The sequence below is a fragment of the Diabrotica undecimpunctata genome, chromosome 6 (assembly GCF_040954645.1).
Source record: "Diabrotica undecimpunctata isolate CICGRU chromosome 6, icDiaUnde3, whole genome shotgun sequence".
Taxonomy (NCBI): domain Eukaryota; kingdom Metazoa; phylum Arthropoda; class Insecta; order Coleoptera; family Chrysomelidae; genus Diabrotica; species Diabrotica undecimpunctata.
This window is the reverse complement of record NC_092808.1, coordinates 198775-225652: the sequence shown is the minus strand read 5'-3', so window position 1 is coordinate 225652 and position 26878 is coordinate 198775. Positions and strand designations below refer to the sequence as shown.

The 26878-nt window shown below is 32.8% G+C and overlaps 1 protein-coding gene across 5 annotated transcripts in view; it reads left to right on the top strand.

Annotated features, from left to right (window-relative positions):
* The window catches only part of Fak (protein tyrosine kinase 2 Fak), a 40514-nt gene that overhangs the window by 1176 nt on the left and 12460 nt on the right, over window positions 1-26878 (top strand). The window contains exons 1-11 of one of the 5 annotated variants that reach the window (XM_072533935.1): window positions 9438-9699; window positions 13071-13200; window positions 14470-14622; window positions 14692-14859; window positions 15119-15758; window positions 17629-17664; window positions 18609-18734; window positions 19568-19750; window positions 21824-22234; window positions 24669-25007; window positions 25414-26174. In XM_072533935.1, coding sequence (XP_072390036.1) covers window positions 9626-9699; window positions 13071-13200; window positions 14470-14622; window positions 14692-14859; window positions 15119-15758; window positions 17629-17664; window positions 18609-18734; window positions 19568-19750; window positions 21824-22234; window positions 24669-25007; window positions 25414-26174 — 3021 coding nt within the window. In that variant the 5' untranslated portion in view covers window positions 9438-9625. Of the gene's footprint in view, window positions 1-9437; window positions 9700-13070; window positions 13201-14469; window positions 14623-14691; window positions 14860-15118; window positions 15759-17628; window positions 17665-18608; window positions 18735-19567; window positions 19751-21823; window positions 22235-24668; window positions 25008-25413; window positions 26175-26878 lie in introns of those variants that run through there. The other 4 variants (XM_072533932.1, XM_072533936.1, XM_072533934.1 and 1 more) reach the window with 4 other exon arrangements.

The following is a 26878-nucleotide window of genomic DNA, read 5'->3' as shown; positions in this document are numbered from 1 at the left end:
CACAAGTGTTATGATTAAAAGGACATGTTATTTTACAATATAGGCTCCTGCTCTCTCAAAACACTTATTTTCACCAAGCACCAGTTTACTAATAGGCATTGCATAGGTTTTAGACAAAACTCTCATATTTTTAAGCCACATTATTTTAAATATTAATCATAAGAGCTAATTTAGTAATTCAAAATCCAAATAATACATTTTGGCTATTGAAATCACAGATTTGGGGACAGATGTGTTATTCTGATGGAAAATACAATCTTCTTTACCAAAATCAAGCTGTAAACAAAAATGGTTTAAAAATTGGTAGTAATTGTTAATTATTGAGAATTATTACCCAGAGAAATGGATAAAGATGATTTCTTAATGCTGTATTTCCTTTGATCTACAATCTCTTTCCTAAGATCTCACGAACTTTTACTTGAAGAAGATCTAATATGATTCTGTGAACTTTTTCAAATATATTCAGGGAAGCAGCAGTTTTTGACAACCACTTAAGGTTTTATTATTTATGGTCATTGTAACTATATATTGAAAATTAAAATTACACATTGATTCATTTTAAATTAAAAATTACGAGTTAAAATTTTGTAAATTTACCCTGTAAATGACCAGATTTGTACAATATCTTATCTTTAACACATTTACTTTAAATACACTTAGAGTGATCACATTCAAACTAGCTCATACAAACTATCAATATGACTAAAACTTTTATAAGCGCTGGCAGCACCTATGCAAGTCATCACAATGTTGACGCAAGTTATAATTGATAGCAGCACTGAAACAGTTAATATAGGTACCATGGTAAGGAAATGAATAAGAGTCACAAGTAGAACATCATGTGATCCCAGCACCATTATGTGGTGAGTCTAAACACTCTGCAAAATATAATTTTCAAAAATGACTGTCTCTCCAACAACCTGAGTAGATCCACACATTTATTATAGCCTAATAATTCAGTGTTTTATTGGTGAAATTCGGTGGTTAAAACGGCTCCGATATTTAATTCGAAAATTCGGGTAATATCGAGTTTATTTATCCACAAAGTGTTTTTCCTGCGAAATAGTGTCTGTGTGAATCGAGTGTCATTAGAAAATTGTGAACTAAATCGAGATTTTTAAAAAATCATAACGAATAAACTAAATAAACAATCAGTGCTACAAGCTCCGATCGGTTGAAGAGGCGAGTAGCGCGGTGCGGGGAACCTTCACGATAAGGACAATAATTAGTGATTATTTACAAAACAATACATTGGCGTGTAAGTGAGAATTATAACGTCAAAACACTGTTCGGAATAAGGTAAGAGATTTATAATTTTTTTAACAATATGGCCGCGAGAAGAGGATTAAATCAATGGGATAGTGAAGAATCTGACGATGGTAAGAGAAAGAGGGAGGAAAGAAAAGAAGACGACCAAGATGAAAACCCTTTCATGAAAAGTAGAAAGTTAACTAGGTCTCCACCTAAGAAAGATTGTGATAACACCGAATTGAAAGAAATGATGATCGCTCTTATGAACGAAGTTAAAGGAGTACGAAAAGACCAGCAGATCTTTCAAGAAGAAATTTGCAATTTAAAAAAAGAAAATCGTGAGTTGAAGGGAAAGATAAATTTCCTGGAAAGCAGGATCGAAAAGATGGATAAACAAATTCGGAAACAAAACATTGTGATCAAAGGACACGATTTCAAAGAAAATGAGGAACTGGAAGATGCCACCAACTTTATAGCAAATCAATTGAATTTGAATGTGAAAATAAAAGATGTGCAGAAAATAAGAACCTCTCAAGGAAAACCACCAGTGGCGATAGTAAAAGTAGATACAATGAAGGATAAAGAACTTATTATGAAGAATAAGAGTAAATTAAGAGGAACGCGGTATTTCATTGAAAACGATCTAACCCAAGCCGAAGCCAAACTACAGAAAGAGCTAAGAGATATGGCGAAAGAAGAAAAAGGAAAAGGTAATGAAACAAAAGTCGGGTATCAGAAAATATGTATAAACGATGAATGGTGGAAATGGAACCATAGTACCGAAAAACTAGAGAAAATGAAAAAAAACTGAGTCTACACAGGCACAGTGGTCAGGAAAATATGGAAACGAATAAAGCGCGGAATAGGATGATGATAGGACAATGGAATGTTAGAGGGACTTTTGAAGTAGGAGCACTAAAGAACTTATCAGATACGTTAGAGAAATATGAGATAGATATTGCAGCTATACAAGAAACTAAACAAAAAGGAAATTTTACCATAGATGTGGGAAATTACGTGTTTTTCAACAGTGGAGACAATGAACGTGTATTTGGGGTGGGATTTTTTATAAAGAAAACATTTGCCAATCTGGTGATAGATTTTGAGGCAGTCACAAGCAGATTATGTAAAATAAGAATAAGAGGAAAATATAGAAAAGTAACCCTTATAAATGTGCATGCACCAACAGAAAATACAGATGAAGACGTTAAAGATAGCTTTTATGAACAATTAGAACATATGTTTTACAAAATACCATCATATGACATAAAAATAATTGTAGGAGATTTGAATGCCAAGATTGGCAGGGAGGATATATACAAACAAATAACAGGGGGAAAAAGTAATCATAGAAACAGTAATCTGAATGGAAAAAGAGTAATAGAATTTGCTCTCGAACATAATATGCGAATTATGAGCACTTATTTTGATCACAAAGAAATTCATAAAGGTACCTGGGTATCACCAGATGGACAAACAGTAAACCAAATAGATCATTTACTAATAGAAGCCAAACATATGAGAGCCATAAAAGATAGCCGAAGTTACAGAGGTGCTGATGCAAATTCGGACCACTTTTTGGTCAAAGTTAAAATGGAGCAAATAATACCCACAATTAATAACACTAGCTGTAAAAAAATAAAAAGATATAACGGTGCACTACTTCAGGAGGGAGAAGTTAAGAAAAAATTCAGGCAGCAAATTGAAGAGAAACTGAAAAGCCAGACAACAGTAAATGATATAGAAAGCAGATGGGTACAACTAGAAGAAAAAATTCAAGAAGCAGCCGACTCAGTATTAACAGGAAACAGACAATGTAAACAAACGGATTGGTATGATGAGGACTGTAAGAAAGCCATTAATGACCGAAATAAAGCTAGAATAAATAGTATAATAAGAAATAATGAAGAGAGTAAAAAAGCTTATGCCGCAAAAAGACGGGAAGCAAAGAAGATTTGTAGAAGGAAGAAGCGGTCAAGTTTAGAGCAGAAACTAGTTCGTATTGAAGAAGATTTTCTACATAAACAAGTCAGGAATTTCTACCAAGAAATAAAACGAGACCGAACCCAATACAAAACCACATCAAGATATTATAAAGATGAAGAGGGGAATCTGTTAGGTGGAACAGATGAAAAATTAAGAAGGTGGGCCAATTATTTCGAGAACATATTATGTACGGACGACCAAGATGAAAGAGAACAAACGCAACTACAACATGAAGAAGTAAGGGACCCAGATGTAAATGAAGAAGTACCTACCAAGGAAGAAATTATAGAGATCATAAAAAACTTAAAAAACAACAAAGCACCTGGTGAAAATGGTATCATTGCTGAGTTTCTAAAAGAAGGTGGCGAAATGGTGCAAAAAGAAATCGCTCAGTTAATATGCGAAGTGTGGATCAGAGAAAAAATACCCAATCAGTGGAAAGAAGCAATCTTATGTCCAGTGCATAAAAAAGGAGACGTTACAGAATGTAAAAATTACAGGGGAATAGCTCTACAAGATACAGTGTATAAGATTCTGGCCATATCAATTAGAAATAAAATTAAAACAAAAGTTGAAAATTGTCTAGGTGAATATCAAGCAGGTTTCAGAGCAAACAGATCGGTAATAGACCAAATTTTTACAATGAAACAAATTTTAGCTAGCTCATATGAATTCAACCTAACATTACACATGCTGTTTATTGATTTTAGACAGGCATATGATACTATAAAAAGAAATAGAGTATTCGAAGCACTGGAATATTTTAAATTTCCACCAAAAATAGTAAGACTGACTAAATGCATACTCAATGATACTAAAAGTAAAGTCATGTTAGAAGGACGGGTTTCGGATAGTTTTATCACTAATAGAGGTCTGCGACAAGGTGACCCGTTATCAACAGATTTTTTCAATTTGATCTTAGAGAAGATTTTACGAGAGTGTAACATCTACACTAGAGGCACAATATATCATCACAGGCATCAATGCGTAGCATATGCAGATGATGTTACCTTAATAACAAGGAGACCTGCAGAATTAAGAGAAATCTTTACTAGAATAGAGAGAATGGCCAGGGAATATGGTTTAGAAATAAACGAAGAAAAAACAAAATATATGGTGATGAGGGGAAACGAAAATCATCAAGGACAGTTCTTTAAGATACAAAGCCCAAGTAAAGAATATAACTTTGAAGTTGTTAGCCAATTCGATTACTTGGGAGTGACACTAACAAATAGGAACGAAGAGAACCAAGAAATCATAAAAAGAATGGCCAAAGGTAGTAAGAGTGCTGGGAGCCTGACTAAGATACTGAGGTCGAATATAATATCCAGAACAGCAAAAAAACGAATATATACAACAGTTATCCGACCTACAGTACTCTATGCTAGCGAGACCTGGACACTAAATAAAGATATGGAAGTAAAATTAGATAGATGGGAACGAAAAATTCTTAGAAGGATATACGGAGGTGTAAAAGAGGGGAACATCTGGCGAAGAAGAACGAATGAAGAAATAATGCAAATATATGAGCAACCAAAAATAACAAGACTCGCTAAAATTCAAAGATTAAGATGGCTCGGACATATAGCAAGAATGAAGGAAGGAAGAGTTCCCAATGAATTAATAAACACGGAGGCTGGTACAAAAAGAAAAAGAGGCCGCCCCCGAAGAAAATGGCTGGAGTCGGCAAAAGAAGATCTGAAGTCGCTGCGGGTACAAGATTGGAAAAACTTAGCACAAGATAGAAAGAACTGGAAGAAAACCGTTGAAGCCTTGGGCCTTTGAGGCCTGTTGAGCTGAACTATATATATTGGTGAAATTCAGTATTTTATATGTCAGATAATTTTAATTTATTTTATCGGTCAGTTTATCTGTTCAGATTCAAAAATAAAATATGATTGACTCATAGGTTGAAATGTCAGTAGTTCAGATTTCTTTGTTTAGATGGCGTTAGGATTTTAAATCTAAACGAACATAAAGCTTTAAATTATTTTGTATTAAATTCTACCTTAAAAATATTATTAAAATTAATTATTAATTATATTAAGGTGTAATTAATACAGTATTATTAATTAAATGTATTATTTCAAGAACAAAATATGATTGAAATGTCAAATGGTGGTAGTTCAGATTTCTTTCCTAGATGACGTCGTTAACGGTGTGACCTATCATCATAGCCTTTTATATAAAAAATAGAAAACAAACCCTCATTTTAAAGAATTTTCTACGCCTTTTTAAGTAAAATTGTGTCACTTTTCCATATACCAAATTTACTGACCTTTAACTTTAGTATATAAAATCAAATAGCGATCTTGCATTGCAGTGGCGATTTGGTTATTTTTTTTATGCTACCTCTATTTTGAGTCCTTAAAATTTGTGAGTAACAGCACAAAGAATATAGACGCATATAGAAGAATCTTTCACTGTCATTTTTTAGCGTCGGCAAAAGTTATACACTAAACAATCAGAAGTTGATCATGATTTTATTTCCTTATTTGTACCACCATGGAGCGGTCATGTCAGCCCCATTACTGCTTCTAAAATAAGAAAGAGTGGGGCAACAAATGCAACTTTAGATATTTTTAAATGTAGATGCCGCTGGTCGTAAAATAACATTTAATTTTTGCGTTTTATAACATTTTTTGAAGAAAATAAAATATTATTTTAACTTTTAATAAATAAATAAGGAGAAAAAATTCCTTAGTAAAAGTGGCCAAGAGAAATCGCTGGAAATAACTTTTAAGTTTCTGGGTTAACCGCTAGGGGGCATAACATGTGAAGAAAACTTTGAAAACCAGTTTTTTGGGAAATATGCCCAATTATACTAAGTGTTAAATAAGTAAACTAGAAAGAGGCCTAAATTCTGCACAAAGTTGTTCAAGTACTTTTTTTTTAATTTTTCAAATAAAGGGTGGGGGAGAGTGGGAAAGTATTTGTGGATAAATACCTATAACTTTGGTTTGGATCAACCAATTTTAACGAAATTAGTGTCATTAGAAAGAGTGTGGATGAATTAATTTACATTTACTATAAAATAATTGCATTTAGATTTAATTGTCATAGGTAGAGAGTACATTCAAATAGAAAAAATTAAAATTTGTTTTTCTTCAAAATGTTTAATGGAAACACCTATTTATTGTAAATTATAATGGAACTGGATTAAATTCGTAACAAAATGGCGCAAACTGCATGTTAATAGCTTTTGTCGAACTCGAGATATGAATAAAAACACATAAACTTAAGTAAGTATAGTATTGACTCACCCTTTATTATAACTTAAAATTAAATATGTGAAAGATCATACAAATATCTCGATCATTAAAACTTAATGTCCAATTAAATGTTCAAATTGTTTTCCATCGTTGTCCACACAAAGTTGTAATCTTTCGCGCGTAGACATAACAGCTGCTTCAATCTCAGCTGTTGATATACTATTTATTGCTTTTATAATGCGCTGTTTCATGTCGTCTCGCGTGGTTGGTCGAGTTTGGTACACTAAGTCCTTCAATATTCCCCACAGATAAAAGTCCAGACATGTTAAGTAAGGAGATCTAGCTGGCCATGAAAATATACTTCCCCTTCCAATTCATAGCACATACACCAAACAATTCTTTTTTACAATTTGACAATTCGAAATTTTGAAGTAAAATTTCGGATTTTTAAATTAAAAAAATAAGTAAGTTTCAAATAACGCCTAACTAGAGCTCCACAAAGGAAGATGAGAAAAAAGGCAAAAATGGCTGCTGGGGCGTGGACCATAGCAAATCCCAAGAAAACCAACTCAGCAACACCCGAGGATAAAAAGAGACTTCGGGAGAATACCATCACCCCCTCGTAACAGCATTGCTAAGAAACCAAGGTTCTCTAACGAGAAGACTAGGTCATAAAGCACCGTGACAAAAGTGTTCAGAATGGTGCTAGCACAGACACCATCCTGATACTCAACTAGATCGGGCTCAAGCAAATTTGATCATTAACAATCTGGAGCAAGCGCTTGATGAGGCTCCTATCGAAGGTCAAAATGAACTTCTGCAGTTCCATAAAACATCGTTTAGCGAACGGGCCCTGTGGGTAAACTATGTTAACGAGTATACAAAAAAATGAACGACTGAAGTGGTAAAGACTATTGAGGACCTGTGGGAGGGAGCAAACTTAAATATAATTGATCCAAATAATATGCCCAAGCGCCCCACGGTCCTCACTCGCGTCCCCGAGAAAGAGCTTGATGAAGAAACCATCAGGATCCGTCTAAAGAGGCTAAATTTTTTAAAATGTTTCGTAAATTTTTGGGCAGGAAAACAGTATAATAAAAAGTTACGTGACGGTTTTTTGTAGTGTTGGAACAAACCTATTTATAATTTAAAATTATAAAATTTTATTTACATGTAATATATAAAATAAATACTTTGAATATTGTAAATTTCATACCTTTTTAAGTTTTAAAATTAAAACTTTAACAATGTAATATATTAAAAATAAAGATTTTGTTGTGTAAAAAACAAAAAAAGACAGTTTGCAAATCAATGGCGTCGAAATTTGATTAAGCGTGGATGCATAAGTTAAATAAATAGCTCCGTTCGTACTCCTTTCCCACTTCCCCCTAAAGGTCGATTCAAACACATCAGTCCCGTCACAGTCCCGGCGCCGAACCGGTCCCGTCTGGTTACAGAACTATTCGGTCGTCTATTCGCACACACACGACATGCATCAGTTTTTGGCGACCAATCTGTTGAAAAGATGGAAAGTTTCTCGGATGAAGAATGAGCAATAATTGCTATATGTTTGGACGAGGAAGAAGAAAAAGCCCAAGCAAAAAGACGGAAATGGATCCATGACGCATAGAAAAAAAAGAGATACCGAAGGAGAATACGTGACACTGTATAAAGAACTGCTTCATGATGATGTAAAATTTCATCAATATTTTAGGATGTCGAAAAATTGCTTTCCTGTTTTTCTTTTCTTTCTTTTCCTTTTTCCTATTTTTTAAATTAATGTCCATGTATTTTACATGCGGCAAATAATATAAAACATTATATTTTCTCACAGATTCTATTAATTGTTCGTCAATAATTTTATTTTGTTCACTTGTACCGCCCGTCATGTTCCCGGCAAAACCAAAAAATTCGTCGCTGAGATTATAAAATCGGCTGGGCGATAGACGTGTCGAAACCTGACTGCTGGGAAACTGTTCGTCAACTGATGAATGTGAATGCCTGCGGCATATTTCTAATAAAGAATATTTTGTATGACGGATTGTTCGGTTCGGCGCCGGGACTGTGACGAGACGTGACTGATGTGTTTGAATCGACCTTAACTATATCTTTCATGATGGTTTTAAGCCGACGGCCACGGTTTGAGTTTATGCAGTCTCCCTTTTAAGGATTGTTTTGAAGCATAATAACCTTAACCAAATCGCCCATTTGAACTGTTCTTCTATATGTGTCTATATTCTTTGGTAACAGAGTCGAAATAGTACCTGGGGAGTTTTAACTCACAAACCCTCCCCTGGGTGCGCCACTGTTGTATTGTTTATATATTGTTTAAAAGTTAAAAGTAACGTTTAATGTTTTGCATATTTTGTTTATTACATATTGTTATTACCAAATTTATCAATGTATCAAAGAGTGTTACGAAAAAGACAATCCCCATTTTGCTCTTTATTTTACTCCGCTGTAGTTATGGACAATTTATAACGAGAGAAGAGATACCAGAAAATTTCACAAAAAACCAAACGACACACGTAAGGATGAGAAAAAACTAAAAGAAAATGGTGAACTGAAAAAATGTTGTGAGACCACCAAAATGATTTGGTAAATTCATTGATAAATTACGTAAGAAAACCTTAAATCATTCGAATCTATCAACGTGCTTTTAAACCCAAAACTTTTATACCCAATAAAATCTAATTGAACAATTCCAGTTTTCCGGAGTTCGTTTTTTTAAATGTGCAATTCCTATATTCAATTAAAACTTTCATCGACTGTGGCATTTAACATGAAAAAAATAAACTGATCAATTACGATATTATTCACCCCATCTTATTAAAACCCATTCATTGTTGCGTGCGGGAAAGGTCAACACAACAGAAGGGGGTAGTACGATGTGAAAAGTTCGATTCTTCGCACGGGGGATATTTCTAGACGGAGCGCGCACGCTCTGTATTGGAAGAGATAATGCGACGACCAGTCTACGCAAGTGTTTGATTATTATGTTGCGACAGAAATCGTAATAGCCATTTGTTTGTCTTCTCCCGGTATTTACGAAGTGGTCAATCGACGATATGTTTCAAGAATGGACCGATTTTATAACAGACTCGTCCGTAATGGACGCACCGTGATACTTTTCCCGTTTCCCGGAATATTTCTTCCTCGAACGATGTAGTAGTGCCATGATGGTAGAAAAAGTTGAAGGATTTCTCATGTACCGGAAACCAGTATACAGAATATTTCAATATCTCGAAACGTAAGTTAGTGATAGTGACCTAAATTTTTATATTTCCTTTAGGACTTCTATACGGACCGGGGTGTGTTTTCCGGACATTATTTAAATTGAACAATTTCTTATTTATCAAAAAAGTGCTCAGATCAAAATAAAATATAACAGTTGCTGCGTATGTGGAACATAAATAGTAATCTAATGATAAAAATACGTTTCCGTTAACAATTCCTATAACATATTTTTTATGTAAAAATTACGTGATGAGGTCTGATATAATTATCTGTCCTACAACACATTATCAAGACTTTTGTATATTTTTTTACGTTTTATATAGGCATCGTATTTGTCCTGTTTCTTTTATTTTTAATGTTTCTTTTCATTTGACATATTTTTATATGCTCTATATAAAATCTTATATTTCGTTATTTGTTACACTCTCTACCCCTTCGGCATCTTGCAGACTAACACACTACCGAGATATTTGATGAAATTAAAAGCAATCTCGGTGACAGAGCACATTCTTGCGGCACTTCTTTCTGAACGCTTACGGTTGCTTAATGTCTTAGTATTATTGTTATCTAAGCGATAATATAATAGAAACTACTAATTTGCATATATACAGGGTGAGTTTTTAGGGCGACATCGGTCGATAATTCCATTATGATGTAGAATATCCAAAAAATTTATTTAGAAGAAATTTACGCAATGATATTCTAAATACTTTGAAAATATGTAGAATTCTACATGGTAATTAATACCTGCGTGGTATAGCAAACATACAATTAACAAAATTATTTTTATTCAATAAGTAACTAACCAAAAATATAAACCATAATAATATCTAATGAATGTAACAATTAATGTGACATTAAGGAAATAGGTCTAAAGTAAATGTTCAAAATGTCCACCTTCAATGTCTATACAAGTTTGTAACCGATATTCAAATGACCGAGCCATATTTCTTAACATTTGTAAGTCAATTTTATTAAAACCTTCTCTTATTCTATTTTTCATATCATCTGGCGTTGTTGAAGGCTTCTGGTATACAAAGTATTTTATATATCCCGCATGAAAAAATCAATTTTGGAGAATTCCGGTGATAGCGGTGGCCAAACAGTTGGTCCTCCTCTGCCTATCCACCTTTCAGGAAAGTTATTATTTAGATGATTGTGAATAGGAGCAATGTGGTGAACTGGAGCACTGTCGTGTAAAAACCATATTCGTTGTCGAATATTAAGCGGTACATTTGCAGTAGTATTGGCAAATGATTATTTAGAAAATCCAGATATATGGTACCATTCACACGACCGTCAAAAAAATGTAGGCCAATCACATAATCGCCAACAATACCACCACAAACATAGACCATCTAGCTTGACTATGAGTGTGAACAAAATAGGGATTGCTTGATGCATAGTAATGAAAATTATGCCATTCACCGTTCCATTTTGTGAAATGTAGCTTCATCTCCAAAAAAGCACGTAATCGAAAAAAAAAATCGGTTTCTTTGCACTTGCTGCTCAGATCACTGACAAAAAGCTAATCTGCGTTGATAATCATCGCCTGTCAATTCTTGTCGTAACTGTATGCGGTAAGGATGTTTACGAAGGACTTTTGCCGCCGAAGTTTTGACTAATGTCATGTTGACGTGAAATTTCACGAGTGCTGATGTGGAGATCTTCAGTAGTAAACTCCATTCGCTTAGCTCGGGCATATTTTGACAGATTCATTGTCGGAAACCTGCAACACAACAATTCCTACTTCTCAGTATTAATAGCTCAAGTATCCTACTACTGCAGACTTCTTTCTTTAAAAAAAGAAGAATTATTCTAAATAGTGGAAATGTATACTAAATCCATCAAATTTCGGGTAGTATATATTTTAGTTGTTATAATTTAACATAACTATTTATTATATGGTGCAGATAAATAAATATTGATTGTCGGTAATTCGCAAAGTTTTATTTTGTTTACTATTAATATTGGCTATGAGTACGTGTGCTTGGTTGTATAGTAATTTCCAGCCACTTTTAGTCTGTCAAAAAGTAACTAACTTCGCAAAAAAATAATTACTAAATTCACTAGACAGTTCGGACTGGGAATAGCGAACCGAGTATAGCTATCAGTACATCATATTCCTTTTCTTCACATTCTTCACTTAGAACAGTTTTGGTTCTCTCATTTTTTCATATACAACTGACCCAGTGCGAACAAAACGATTCATTAATTTTTCAAAAGCTCTTGCGTTTGGCTTCCTCCGTTCAGGATACCGCTCGTAATATATTATATTCTGGATGCAAGTAAACAATTTCTTGAACTTTCTCCTAATACCCAGATCATCTCTGTTAACTCTTGTACAGAAAAATTAATTTTTAACAATAAAGACAAGCCACACAGACCGATTAAAAAGGTAATAATATGAAAACTGTCATTTTCAAAGCCTATCGTTTGCGGTTTAATAATACGAAAACTGTCATTTTTTCAAAGCCTACTATTTTAACATTGTAACTGACACAAATGGCCTTTTACTTATATACTATAACAATCTAAAAATTGTTAGATTAATTGTGTATTCTTTTGTTTTCTGTTTTGTGTGAATTATCTATTGAATAAAAATAATTTTGTTATATTATCACTTAATATTCAATACTTATTTCTACTTACAAAAATTGAAATAATTCCCGAAATTTGAATAAAACTAAAAATATCTCGGAAAATAATGAGTTAAGGTATAAGAAATGCTATATAAAAATAAAAGAGTATCATAAATACAATATTTCTAAAAAATTAAGATAAAGAAAACAAGAATTATGAGAGGAATATAAATATGAAAAAATATATAGGGTGTCCCATGTAAAAAATTGTATGTTTTGCTATAGCACGTAGTTATTAATCACCCTGTAGAATTACACATATTTTCCAAGTATGGACCAACTACATAGGGCCATTAACAATACGATTTAAAAATAATGAGAGTTATACAGATTGCTCCAAAAAAAGTTGTATATCAAAGTTTTATTTTTTGTTATGGAATACCCTAGATTTGATCAAATTTTGGAATTGTCCGTAAAAAATAAGCTATATTTTATAATAGACTATAAGCTATACTTTTAAAATACAGCGTGTTACAATTTATTTTGATTTTTATGGGTGTAAGCACCCATCCGTCTGGATGGAGCTGAGGCTACAGGCAGGGAAAAAATTTGTTCTTTTTTTGCGATGGAATCGCTCTTGCAGTGGTATTTTTTAAAATTTGACCATCGCTTTGAAGATGGCTTTGCAAGCCGAAAGCGCTCATCTAGCGAATAAATGCTTTATACACTCTTAAATTAGTTTTCTTTTCAATTCAAACAGGTTATTGTTTAAATATATCTAGTTTTTTATTTATTTTTTTAGTGATGTATCTCCGGCAACCGCCGTGACGCAAGGCTCTCCAATAAGGTGCGTGTCGAGAAGAAATAACATGGAGAGCCCCCAGAAGTCTCCTCAAAATAGTCCAGCTACGGGTGAACGGGCCACCGTTAAGGTAAGACATTGTATAGAATATTTGGTATACAGAGTGGAGTACTTATATTTGGTAATGCTGATTAGATTATGTGACATTGCTAAAATAGCCCTGTTTTATTCCAAAGGGAACCAATTTTAACGATCTGTCATTTGTCAAAGTCCGTAGCTCCTTAATATTAAATAGAAAATGTATCATTATTGAATATTCGTTTTGAGAATGTATCCAAACATCCATAACTCCATTTTTGTGAAAAAGTACTTATTAAAAGTACGTATTAATTTATTTAAATCGTTACATCTTAAAAACTAAACTCAAGTAAGAAAAAAAGCTGAAAAAATCTTATACAGATATTTAAAGGTTCTAAAAGGTTTATGAGCGGTAGCTAATGACAATTACATCTCAACAGATTTTTGGATAGACCAAAATTGACGAAATGCCCTTGAAGATGTTCTAGGAAGCGAAAGTACTTGGGCAAGATTTAATTAATAAACTGTGCTCGATATCTGCCTTTCATTTGATCAAAGTTAATTCATTTATTCATTAATAAAAAGTGAAAAAAAAAATATTTTTTGCCTATAAAACGTTCCTTATACATTTTAGAGAAAAATAATTCAGATAATTGTTGTAGATCATGAAAAGTTCTTTAATTTTGAGAGCCTTCAAATTAAAATACATAAACAATTAACCGAGATTATTTCTTAAAACCCTTATTTTTGCAGTAATTTATTAATGTTAATAACTTTCTTTTTTGCATAATGACATGTAACATAATAACATAACTACTCAAAATTTCTTTCATTTAATCAGTTGTTATAGTGTACTACATTTCAAACAGATCGACCAAATAGTTTACAAGTTATTCAATTTGTTTATCCCGAACAGCTATTATTTAAACAACTGTACTTGCCCGGATAGTCACTGTAGAGGTATTTTGTAAATCGCAATCATTTGTTGATTGCAATTTCTAAAAAAAAAAACAGAATTGTAGCGGACAGTTCCCCCCCTCTCCACTTTTTCGAGGCGGTATTTTACGAGTATTATCAACTTTTTACTCCTTCACTTTATATGCCATCATACGTTGGATAATAAAATTTAGATGTTCAGTTAGAATCTGTTTAATTTTCAGTTCTTAATGTCAATATACAATGGAAATATGATTAAAAAAATGCCATTTTTTTTTCAGTTTAAAGGGGCCAATAACGAAGGTGGTAATACTATATTTAGGTGTTTACACACACCATTTCGATGATTTTTTTACGTTTTTTACGATTAAGTTAATATTTCTAGGTGCACTTACCGAACGGTGGCTTCAATGTCGTCAGATACGGCGATTCGGTGGAAATTAAAGCTATTATTCAGACGGTTACCGAGAGATTATCCACAGGGGAGAGATATTACAATGGACTTTATGCTATGAGATTATCTAGGTCGAATACAGAAGTAAGCATCATATAAAATTCGTATGATTAAATATTTACTGTATCTTATCCTAATAGAGAATTTTTTTAGATGTACTGGTTACATCAGGACATTACAATGCAGCAGGTTTATGAAAAGTATCTTAAAAAACATCCAAACGCAGATTGGAGGTATGAGTTAAGAATCAGATATTTACCGGTCACTCTAAAAGAACTTTTCGATAAGGACAATGTGACATTTCATTATTATTACGATCAGGTAAGTGTAGAAATGACTAGTTTATAGAAAAACCTTTATTTTTTTTTAATTGATTCGTCTTGGAATAGGAGCAATTTTGGTAGTAATAATATCATTCTGAAGCTATTTTCTTGTGGCATTTTAAAATAATTACTATTGTAATGGGAATAAGCCACAATTGAAGGTTGAAATAAGTTTATTGGCGTTTCATTGTCGTTTATAATAAACGTTTTCTTTTTTTTAATAGTGTCCCGTTTTTTCGTAAATTATATTTTTTTAGATTCGAACTGATTACCATACCGAGTTCCATAAAAAGATCGATCAGGACACAGCCATTCAACTGTGCTGCCTAGAAATACGAAAGTATTTTAAAGAACTACCTCCGAACGGTTTGGACAAAAAGTCCAATTTCGAATACTTAGAAAGAGAAATCGGCATGCAAAAGTTCATTCCCAACAGCATCCTCGAACAGCTAAAACCTAAATCCCTGCGGAAAAACATTCAGATGCAGTTTAAGAAAATCGCTCATCTTTCCGAAGCGGACGCGATGTTCAAATATTTGGAAATCTTGAAGTACCATACCAATTTCGATCAGGAGCGATTCAGGGTCGATTTCGGAGGCAGTTTTACAGTGCCCGTGGAATTGGTCATTGGTCCGGATATCGGTATTTCTCACACCAACGTGCAAGCCTCCACCACCAAGAACATCGCCGATTTCAAGCAAATTCAAGCCATTCAAACTTTGGTTAGTGATTGTGAAGAACACCCTAAGGCGACTTTGCAACTTAAGGTCGGCGGTACTTTGGAGGTGCTGTTTTTCACTTGTGCTAATATTGATATCGCGGAGAGTTTGGCTGATCTGATAGATGGCTATTGTAGGATTCATCATAACTCCCAGATATCCGTTTGGAATAGTAAAGGTAGGATACCAATACATGATATTTTTATTATTTTTAATGTTGCAAGTTATATGTTGTGAAAGATTTCCGCGGTTAGTACAATTAAACCTAAAGCTAAGATTAATACTATTACAAATATTAATATTAAACGTAACAGGCTTCCGGGTTGAACCGGGTCGATCATTACTGCACCGAGCTTTCGACATCATCTCTGATGTCTTTTTAAGGGCTTCTGAGGTCTCAGGCTCCCGAGTCTAAGACACTACTACACTGACCACTAGTCAATGCACTACTGCTATTGGGAACAGCGGACGGTTCATTTATACCGTCGATGTTGACTTGGTTTGGGTGGAAGTTGGCGTGGGGGTTGAAGCGAACATTTCTGACGGCGAGATTTTGAGTGGAGGGTGGAGCGGACGATATTTTCTTTATGAGAGGTCTCTATGTTCTGGTGTTTTCAAAATCAATTTGTGATCTGTATGAAGATGGTGTTGACCTAGAGCTGAAATTGAATCAGAATTGCGAACGCAAATGGAATGTTTATAAATCCTATTTTGGATTGTACTATTTTTTTGACCTATATAAGATTGAAGGTAGTCTGCACAATCTCCGTGTTGTTCATTTGGAATGTCTTTGATTAATCGAAGAGATGAAAGTTTTTGTTGGGAGGTAAATATTGTATGATACCTTTGATGTAAGGAAGAAAAGAAGCAAGTAGACCCGTCGAGCTCTCTAGTTTAAAACAAGCCCTAATCCAAAACGGTTACCACAAAAATCATATCAATAGGAACATCCACACTCTTCAATCTCCCACTCAGCCTCAGGTGGAAGGTTGTTTAATTGTTTATTCATGATTTCACTATGGTAGGGTGCGTTGTCCATGGCAATCAAAGATGGGTGTTCTAAATTAGGAAGTAATTGTGTACTTATCCATTTAGTAAATATCGGACTATTCATTTCACCGTGATAATCTGCAGTCAAGGATTTGGAACAAAATAATAACCTGGCGTCTGAAATACAACCTTTAGCTGAACCGGCATGAACCACAATAAATATTCTATCATAACCACCTGGTTTACGTAAACTTCTGCTGTTGTGATCATTTTATTTCCCCTAGATAAAATCCACGTTTAGTCTAAAAATACAACTTCTCGTGGAAATATACTTTCCCTGTTTTCCATGTATTTACTTGGAAACACGCTCGTTGTGCTGCGATATGAGTTATTTCAATTAAAGATCTTCGATGATCATCTTTTTAAATTTTTTAAGAGCGTTTATAAAAATAATATGTGTTTTTACTTAATAACAGGCTGTAGCTGGTTTGTCTTTAGTCTCATGCGTGGAAGACAATGATGCTAGATAAAAAGTATGTATTTTATCTCTCCAGGTATTACTGACGCACGGGTAAAGAACCATGGACTCAACTGTCTGTGAGTTTTTATGGAGTACACTGTTGATGATTGTCGGGAAATTTCCCCAGATCTGGGGGAAAATTATGTGGCTTGTTTTAAACTCTATTATAACATATGATTTAGTGAAAAGATTATGACGTGAGTTTAAATGTACTATAATGATTCTGAAACTATTTTATTTTCGTATTTGTATATTATCTAATATATTGTTTAACGGGAATTAAACACGGTTTTAATTGAAAATACATCACTTTGTGTTTTGTTCGTTTTGTTTTTCGGTTGAATTTTTTTTGCCCTTTTATTTTTACCTTGTTTATATTTTGCCTATGTTTCGATGACGTTTTTTATTCCTTCCTTTCTTGTTGGATTATTCGTACAGTTTCTCTATACATTCCGGTCCTTTGAACATCTTATTATGTACTGAAAAGTGTTAATCTGTATATAAGTATGTATAATTTGTTTTTTTTTTTATTTACAAGCCACTGTTTGGAAACAATTTCCTTGTCCATGTAAAGGTTAGTATATTTTAAGACCACAATATTTAGTGCCAGAAATCAAAATAAAAACTTTTTAATGGCCAGAAGAAAAATAACGCAAATACACATCGACAACACTGACTGTGAGTACAACTAGACAAATCACAGAAATCCAGATAGAAATTCTATTATTCTACTTATTATAAATAATTTCTTACATTCGCAATAAACTGTTACGAATGGAACGGAAATTTAATGACTCTTGGCAGATGCCAGAAACAAGAGGCTGATGCAAAATGTCAAAAGTTAAGAGAAATGAAGCAAATCTGTTTAACTTTTTGGCTCAAAAAAACTCAATTACAAATATTACAATTACTAATTGCATATTAATTAACGCTAATATTAATATTTAAAACCGAGGAAAATCGCGGAGTGGGCTACGAAAACTCCGAAAATTCTCGAAGGTCACCTCTGTGTCGATGGAATGAATTTTGGAATATTTCGGCGATGGAGAGAGACTTCTGGTCTTTTGTAAGGCATAGGGCAGCAACCAGGTGTATATGATTCACAACAATATGTTGTCGTGAAGGAGAGTGATTAGCTGATAACACTGGTCAACAGAATGGAATTAACATAAAAAAATCTGCTTCGCGCAGGCGTGGTGAACACGTAGTGGCTCAAGGTCACGGTTCAACTTAGTCTATAGAAAAATCTATAGAGAACACAAGAAAATATGTAAAAAATGTAGTAGAACAGCTGATGGAGATATTAAAACTTGGAAATAATAGATTAACGTAATAAAAGTTCGACATCATAAAGAAGAGAAGAAAAATCCTTGTGTTCAAATGAAATGATTGTCGCCTTTGAACTAAATTGATATACTCGCCACTGGAATATTTCTTAAAACTTTATACTTTGCAGTAGTAAAACAAATTTTTAGTTTTTTTATTAAACAAATTTCAATATGTACATCAATTTTCCAGACTCGAAAGATGCTGCGCCGGTTAAACCACATCTTACTAACAAAGACTATTCGAATTCTACGGGAACTATATTATCGGAAGACTATGCTGAAATCGTTGAAGAGGGGGATTATTCAATTCCTGTAGGTAATACATTTTTTGTTTATTATATTCACGTGTTTTAACACTTGTAGCAATTAATAGTGTTTAAGGTAAGTTAAAATCGGAAATATAACAGAAAAGGCATGATTTGATTTAATTAATAGGCAACCAATTGCGGATTTAATAAAGGAGATGATGAAAACCTGTTATAGTCCAGGAAATGAAGCTGAAAAAATGGCAAAACCTCGCAATTTTGTAGTTCATTTTAGCTTTAGGATATAATATAATATTTCAACCCTTAATAACATTGTAATTTTTATAATTAATGTAATAGATCTATACTTATAAAAAAAAGTAGAATTACGTACAAAAACATTTATTTACACAAAAATACGAATTTGCAAATACAAATAATTTTTAGTCATCTTCAACGAGCTCGGTGTCATCCTCGTCTATTTCTATAACTGGTGGACTATTGTTGCAATCTTCCCCCGAGCACTCAGAATAAGTGGGATTGCAGTATAAATCAAATTTCCTGTTATTTAGGAACATAATGACACCGAGATTTATATCTACGGCTGCTGAGCAGGTCTGGGAATTCGAGTTAATTATAATTCGTTCGTAATTTGCTCATGTATGACATAATTCTTACGAATTATTTTTTATATTACGTCTCTTTGCTACTGACAAAACCGAAAACCTAAAATCAAACAAATTTAGCAGTATGACGAAGGACAATGATTGATATTAGGAATTTCCAGTTTTGAAAATGTCGAATTGACAGAATACAGTTTATAAATTTAATGATGCCGCATGTGCAAACTTTTAATTTCTAGACCAAATTATAATTGTAGACTAACGTATCAACATTTTTTTAGTAAAAAATTATGAATTGAATAGACACCAAATCGAATTGCAAGAGATATTAGGAGAAGGTCAGTTCGGAGACGTCCATAAAGGTTGTTTTAAGACGACGGAAGGAATGCTCATTCCTGTTGCTGTCAAAACGTGTAAAGGCGATGCCGATCTAGCTACTACGGAAAAATTCTTGGAAGAAGCATGTAAGTATTGCTCAATCTTATTAAATTCAAGCTGCATCGTCATTTTTTTTATAAAATAAAATGTGTTGCTTGTTTTTTGTTCAATTGACATCAGTCGTCAGCTAACAGTTGAAATCGATGTGGAATTTTTTTCCAAACGAAAACTTAATCTGAATGCTTGATACCAATTTCACGAGAAAAAATTCGCCATCTTTTAGTGGATAAAAAGATAAAATCATAAAGTCAACATAAACTCGATTAGTAATGTAATGAAAAATGCATGCATTTGGCGCAAATCGTGTCACTATATTATTCAATGACGTATAATAAATAGACCCCGCAGCCTTCTATACTTGATATATAATCTGATGTCCTGAAGATCTGCTTGAAGGTATAATCATAGATAAATAATATAGTATATACAGGTAGATAGGCAACTCAATGTATAAATGTCGTTTATTAGCACCACTTGCGAGTGGGGTCATTACTAATCATCATTTGGCGGGAAATTCAAAAGGAAAATATTAATTTCATCCCTTTAGCGACTCTTGAGGGCCATTTCGTTACTAATTAAAATTTACTGGGAAATTGAATATATCTTACTATTTTCCCATGAACTAATCTCACATATATTATTAAAATAAAATACCATAACTTACTCAGCTCCCACAAGGAATCTACGTTCCTGTAGTTGGCTGTATACCATATATTAAAAAATTTATTAAAATCCTTTGTAAAAGGTATATATTTATATATATATATATATATATATATATATATATATATATATATATATATAAATATTTTTACTGAGTTTGTTAAAGTATTTTATTTAAATAAAAGTAATACTCAGAAATTATATGCAATAATAGAAACAAGAAATGTGAATACATTAATCATATTCTCAAGTTACAAAATATATGTGATTATTATTTCTTCTGTCAAATTTAGTTATGAGAAAAAGGAAATACAAAAAAGCAAAATTTTTTCTAGTAAAACGTGTTTTAATTTGTTGTTTCAGATAAAATAGTTATAAACTAATTACATATTTATTACATTGATATTTTCAGAAATAATTGTTAAATACGAATATTGTTTGCTTCCTGAAAATTTTTTAAATTGACGCTTGTACATGGAGCCATGGAGCTATTCAAATAATCTTTTAAAAATAATTCACACCATTTGTTACTGAAAATAACATTTCTAATGGCTAATTTCTGATTATTAATTTGGGCAATCCAAATTTGACATAACTGCAATATATAAAATCATATTAATAAAATAATATTGTTTATCAATTTAGGACAAAAAAATATTTTGAGTTTCAGTAACCACTTAATCCATGGAATCCTATGCATTATTGTAATTTTTCCATGATTTGTACACAACGGTACAAAACAATAATTCACCATGTTTTTCACTAACACTACACATATCAAGTCTTTCCTACAATAGGTAACTAAAACTAAACTTTAAAAACTAAGTAACCAAGTTAAATTAAAATTACTAAGAATAAATGCATACGAAAATTAAAGATAATGAAATAAAATTGAAAGCTGTAAACCAATGGAACATATTATGTCATTACTTTTGACAGAATTGACATTGCAGAAATAATGTGATTATTTTATTTGTGATACCCCGAGCACCCCGAGATTGTGTTAAAATAAATATGATTGGTTAAAGTCTTTGTGAGCGAGATAGACTGGCATTTCTCATTATTAACTGACTGGGGTCAAAGTGATGGGAGAAATTTCCAAGGTTATTCATATAAGCTTCCAGGGTATGGTATAGGTATAATATTTACTAAAACACTGGTGTGCTCGTTTATTTTAACGTGATGAGTTTATTTTTCATTGTCAAATGGAAATCTATAAAAAAACCTAGTTAGAAAAATTGTATTCAAACGATTAATAAATAAATAAAACGCCTTCACTGACTATCAACACATAACCTAATTCTGTGGTCGAACTTCAGTGACCACAAACACGACACTTGAATGGAATTTTAGTAAAATATTAAGTAAATGACCCTCAAAAATGTAAACACATTTTTATAGGTATTCTCGAAATATCAAAACTATTTTAATTTTAGACATTATGCAAAAATTCGACCACCAGCACATAATAAAACTGATAGGTGTGTGTTCCGAATCTCCCGTTTGGATAGTAATGGAGCTGGCCAGATTAGGCGAGCTGCGGTCCTATCTGCAAAAGAACAAGACCCGATTGGACCTTTCCACTCTCCTCTTGTATGCATTCCAGCTGTCGACGGCTTTAAGTTACTTAGAATCTAAGAAATATGTACATAGAGATATTGCTGCCAGAAACGTGCTCGTCAGTACTGATAGATGTGTCAAATTGGCCGATTTCGGGCTGTCCAGGTGGATGGGAGACGACCAAAGTTACTATAAGGCATCTAAGGGAAAATTGCCCATTAAATGGATGAGTCCCGAAAGTATTAATTTTAGAAGGTTTACCACTGCTAGTGACGTATGGATGTTTGGTATGTACCTCTATATATATTTCTATAGCAGTATATAAACGAATTTTGTAGTTGAGTAGCTACCTATTGTTTAATTTTATGTAGCCTATTTTCCTTTTTAAATACCAAAAAAAGATGGTACAGTAGGTGGTAGTGTAGACTAGCGGGAAGCTTCATACTATGTTTTCTGCATTTTTAACAATTTAAATAATATTTTTAAAATTGAATAAAGTAATTTTATAATTTATTTGTTATTTATATTTTAATCAAATTATGTTATATTAAAATAATTCAACAAATTATTATGCTTGTTCCTAACGCCACCTGAACTGTAGCGAGATTAAATAAAACGAGCGGTTCTAATTTATATACATATATTTATTTATAACTTTACAGTTAGGTAGTATCTAACAACTAAAAACACTCCTAACAACGTTACATATATATATAATAAAGTTACTGTTCGAGAACATTCTGGCGTTGTCCCACCTCTAATTCGTCTCATCGAGATCACCCGTCCGAAAGACGGGCGCTATTGACATGCCGATTCTTACGTTTTCAAGATTCGTCCTTCTAAGAATTATGACGTATCGGAGATGGGCTATTTCGTTACAGTATTAACCTTTCAGTAGACGCAGTTTAATTTTGTCTATCAGTAGTAGTCGTACACGGCCTACTACACTGGTCATAAAAATAGTTCTCTGGATGCATTTTGTTTAAATTTCAATAAAATAATCTATTGTTTGTAGTTTTTTTAACATTACTTATTACTATTGACACATTTTGTTTATTTAAAATGTTTATTTACATAGCACAAAAAATAGTCCAGAATTTTTGTAATAGTTTTATTTATTCTCTATTTTACTAAACAACTTACGATTAATTTTAAATGAGAACATAACATATCAGTCTTCAAGATCAAGAACTATCTTAAACAAAAATAAAACATTATTTCACTAAGACTTATCATAAAAAATATAAAAGATGACAAAAAACATAATAAAATTAAGCCGGAATATTGTTACAGTCATTTTAAATATATAATCGGGTATATAATCGAATCTTTTATTGACAGATATTCTTTTAATTTTTTACTTCTCATTTAATATCTGTATTTTGTCAGTTATTTCTCATGAAGTTTTTCATTTAAACCTGCTTATAATAAATAATTATGAGGACTATAAACGAATTGATCGGGAGTAGTGAATCGATATGAAGAACCGGTATTTCGTGACGCTACCCGTAGCGCTTGTTCCGTAACGCTTTCCTCAGCATTTTACTATAGAAAAAAAAAGTAATACAACTCCAGTATAGAAGCTTCGCTTCAAAAAATACTATAACGACACGGTTCTTTTATATTTATTAAATTTATTCAAAAATTTTATTTATGTGTACAATTGATATCGTTGTCGTTAGGAAGCTTGCTTAAATATGCAAAAAATGTAAAATAAAAGTGTAAAAATGACAAAACAATGGACAGTAAGTTTAAAATTTAAAATAATATACACATAAAATATCGAAAAACAAAAAGAGTGACGAATAAAATAGCCCATGAATCTTAATACGAACCTAAAAATTGGAGAACAGAAAAGACTAAGAAGGAATATAAAATAATAAGAGAAGAAGGCAACGAACTTTGTAAAACAAAAAAACGGGTGAAAGCGAGCAAAAACACGGAGATAAGAAGAAATATAAAATAATCCTAACATACTAAACGAAGACACAAGATTCCTAACAAGAAGAGAAGCGGAATAATGAGTCATAAAGAAGAGAAGGAAATTAAAAAAACTATGTAGAACCGTAGAAAAAACAGAGAGGAATATAAATGATAAAAACATAAAAAAAAAAATAAAGAGAACGAACAAGAAGACCAAAGGAAATGCAACATAATCTCAACACACTGAACAAAATTGAAGATACAAGAACGGTAACAACAAGAGAAACGATGGAAAACGAATAAAGAAGAAAAAAAGTAATACAAATAAAAAAACTGTATAAAATCAGAGAAATATCTGAAAGGAATAAAATAATAATGAAAGAAACATGAGAAAAAAGAAAACCAAGGGAAAGGCCAAGAAAACAAAAAGAAATATAAAATAATCTAAAAATACTGAACGAAAACGAAGACACTAAAAACGTAAAAACAAGAGAAGCGGAAGAATGAGGCGTAAAGAAGAAAAGAAGTGAAATAAATAGAAAAAAAAAATATGTAGAACCGAAGAATAAACCGATCTAAATAAAATAATATCGAGGGAAAATGTAAAATCAAGAGATGAACAGAGAAGAGAAAAGAGTAAAAAATTAAATTGTTCGACATATATATTATTTTAGTATATATATATATATATATATATATATATATATATATATATATATATATATATATATATATATTTATTTTATCTAATTTTCTCTGTCTGGTAATTTTTCTAAAATTAATGCTTTTATTTTTTAGGTGTGTGTATATGGGAAATTTTAATGTTGGGCGTAAAACCATTCCAAGGAGTCAAAAATAACGACGTCATCGGAAAAATAGAGAACGGAGAACGACTGCCGTTACCTCCGAATTGCCCTCCTCGTCTCTATTCTCTAATGTCGCAATGTTGGTCGTACGAACCTAGTAAACGACCGACGTTCAAAGATATTAAAGAAATTCTCCAGGAAATTCTTCTGGAAGAAAGGAGCGCACAACAAGATACGATAAGGAGGGAGAACAGAAAAATGGCAACTATGTCTTGGGGACCTAGCGACGATTTTATCGCTCCTGTCAAACCTGATAGATATCCCATGAGAGGTAATACAATAATTATTTTATTTTTACAGAAACGACAAATAGTACTTTTAGCCATAGTACTGTAAGGTTTATTTAAAGCAAATGATCCGTTTTATTCCCAATATTTGTTTACTCATACAATTGCTTCTTAAATTCTCTACTATTTTAGAGGTTAACTCGTTAAATAATAAAAGCAGCTTTTGTAATCGTGCAAAAATATTTTAGAAATCGCTCCAACTTTTTAAGAATTTCTATACCGGTCTGACTTTGATGACTCACTGTTCTATAATGAACAGTGTCTGATATAGTACGTTGATTTTTCTTTAGGCTGCCTCTGAATACTTTGATTTGAATATAATACTTTGAATAATATGACTTTTTATCTTCTGTTATTACCATTGTGGCTCAAATAAAACTTATTTTTTAGGTGGCGATCCTCCGTCGTTACAAGAGCATCCAAGTGGTACGCAGACGTACATAATCGCCCAGAATCCAGAAGTGCTGGCCCATCTAATGAAAGAAAACGAAAACAGAGGGTACAATCCTGCTGTTTACAACACTCCTGCCTCGGTATTTAACACAGTAGCTGTAAACTTCCAAAAAGCGGAAGATACTATTGAGCCAGTCCTTATAACCGAACCAATTCCTATGCATAACCTCCAAAAACTCGATCCAGAGGTCCATGACAACGTTCCGATCGAGAAGAAAACGAGTACGTTGGAAAGAACGTCTTCTCGTTCGAGTACGGGTAGCTCTACGCCGAAAATGGGCTCATTAGAACGGAAGTCTTTGGAGAGCTCTGGATCTTCCAAGTTTAGCAGCTCTATAGAGTTTAATAGCACTCCGTTCAGTACTCCAGGGGTGTTCACTCCGAAATTAGGATCGCTAGAACGAAAATCTCGCAATACGTCACCGAAAATGGGCTCTCTAGAACGTCAACAGAAGTTTTCGTTGAAAATGGACTCTCTGGAACGTAACGTCCACATGTCCCCCCAAGCCCAACCCGCTCCCGGAGGTTATGACGTCGATCACATCCCCATTTACCACCCTCATCCCGTCATTTATCAATTTAGCGATAAATCCAAAGACCCCCAACATTTTAAGGAGAGCATATATGATTTCGGAGGGGCGAATGTAAAAAGTTGTGCGCACAAACAGCAGTTTTTAGTGCAAAACTCGGCGCCCCAGGTTCGAAAGTTGCATGAAAGTTGCCTCTGTGTGAATTTTTTGAGCTTGATTTAAGTTGCGGAATGACCTGAGAAGCACTTTGCGTTTTTTATCGGTATGAGAAGTATGTAAGACGCTGTTAAAAGAGAAATAACTATTTTGCATAAAATTTAATGCTCTTGAGTGGCTGTAGGAAGCGAATATTGAAATACACGTCAACACACTTAACCTTATTCCTTCACATGAGTTCAAAAATCGTCATTGTTTATGGTTATGTTAAGTTAGATTTTACCTTTGTACTTTATTGCTTCGATCTAAACTAAAACAATACACAAAGTATACAAAACGACCTCTATTTATTTCTCTTTTGCATGAAGGCGTCGATTTTTACTCTTGATTTGACATTTCTGTTTTTTTTTTGGAATTTTGCAGTTGCTTGACGTTTCATAACCACTTTGCAATTTTTTTCTACATTTTCATATATTACACTTGTCATTTTTCCATTCATTACAATAGTATTAGAAACATTTGCATACAACACGAACAAAAATGTTACAACATACATATGCACAAAATAATATGAAATCATAACGTATAGATGTGACAATGTAGACTAAAGGCAAACCAAACGTTGTTGCACGTGACGTTTCACTTCCAGATGGAAATTTGGTTTCGTACTTCGAAAACGTTTTGTATCTGGACAAATATCTGGTTAAAAGGACATT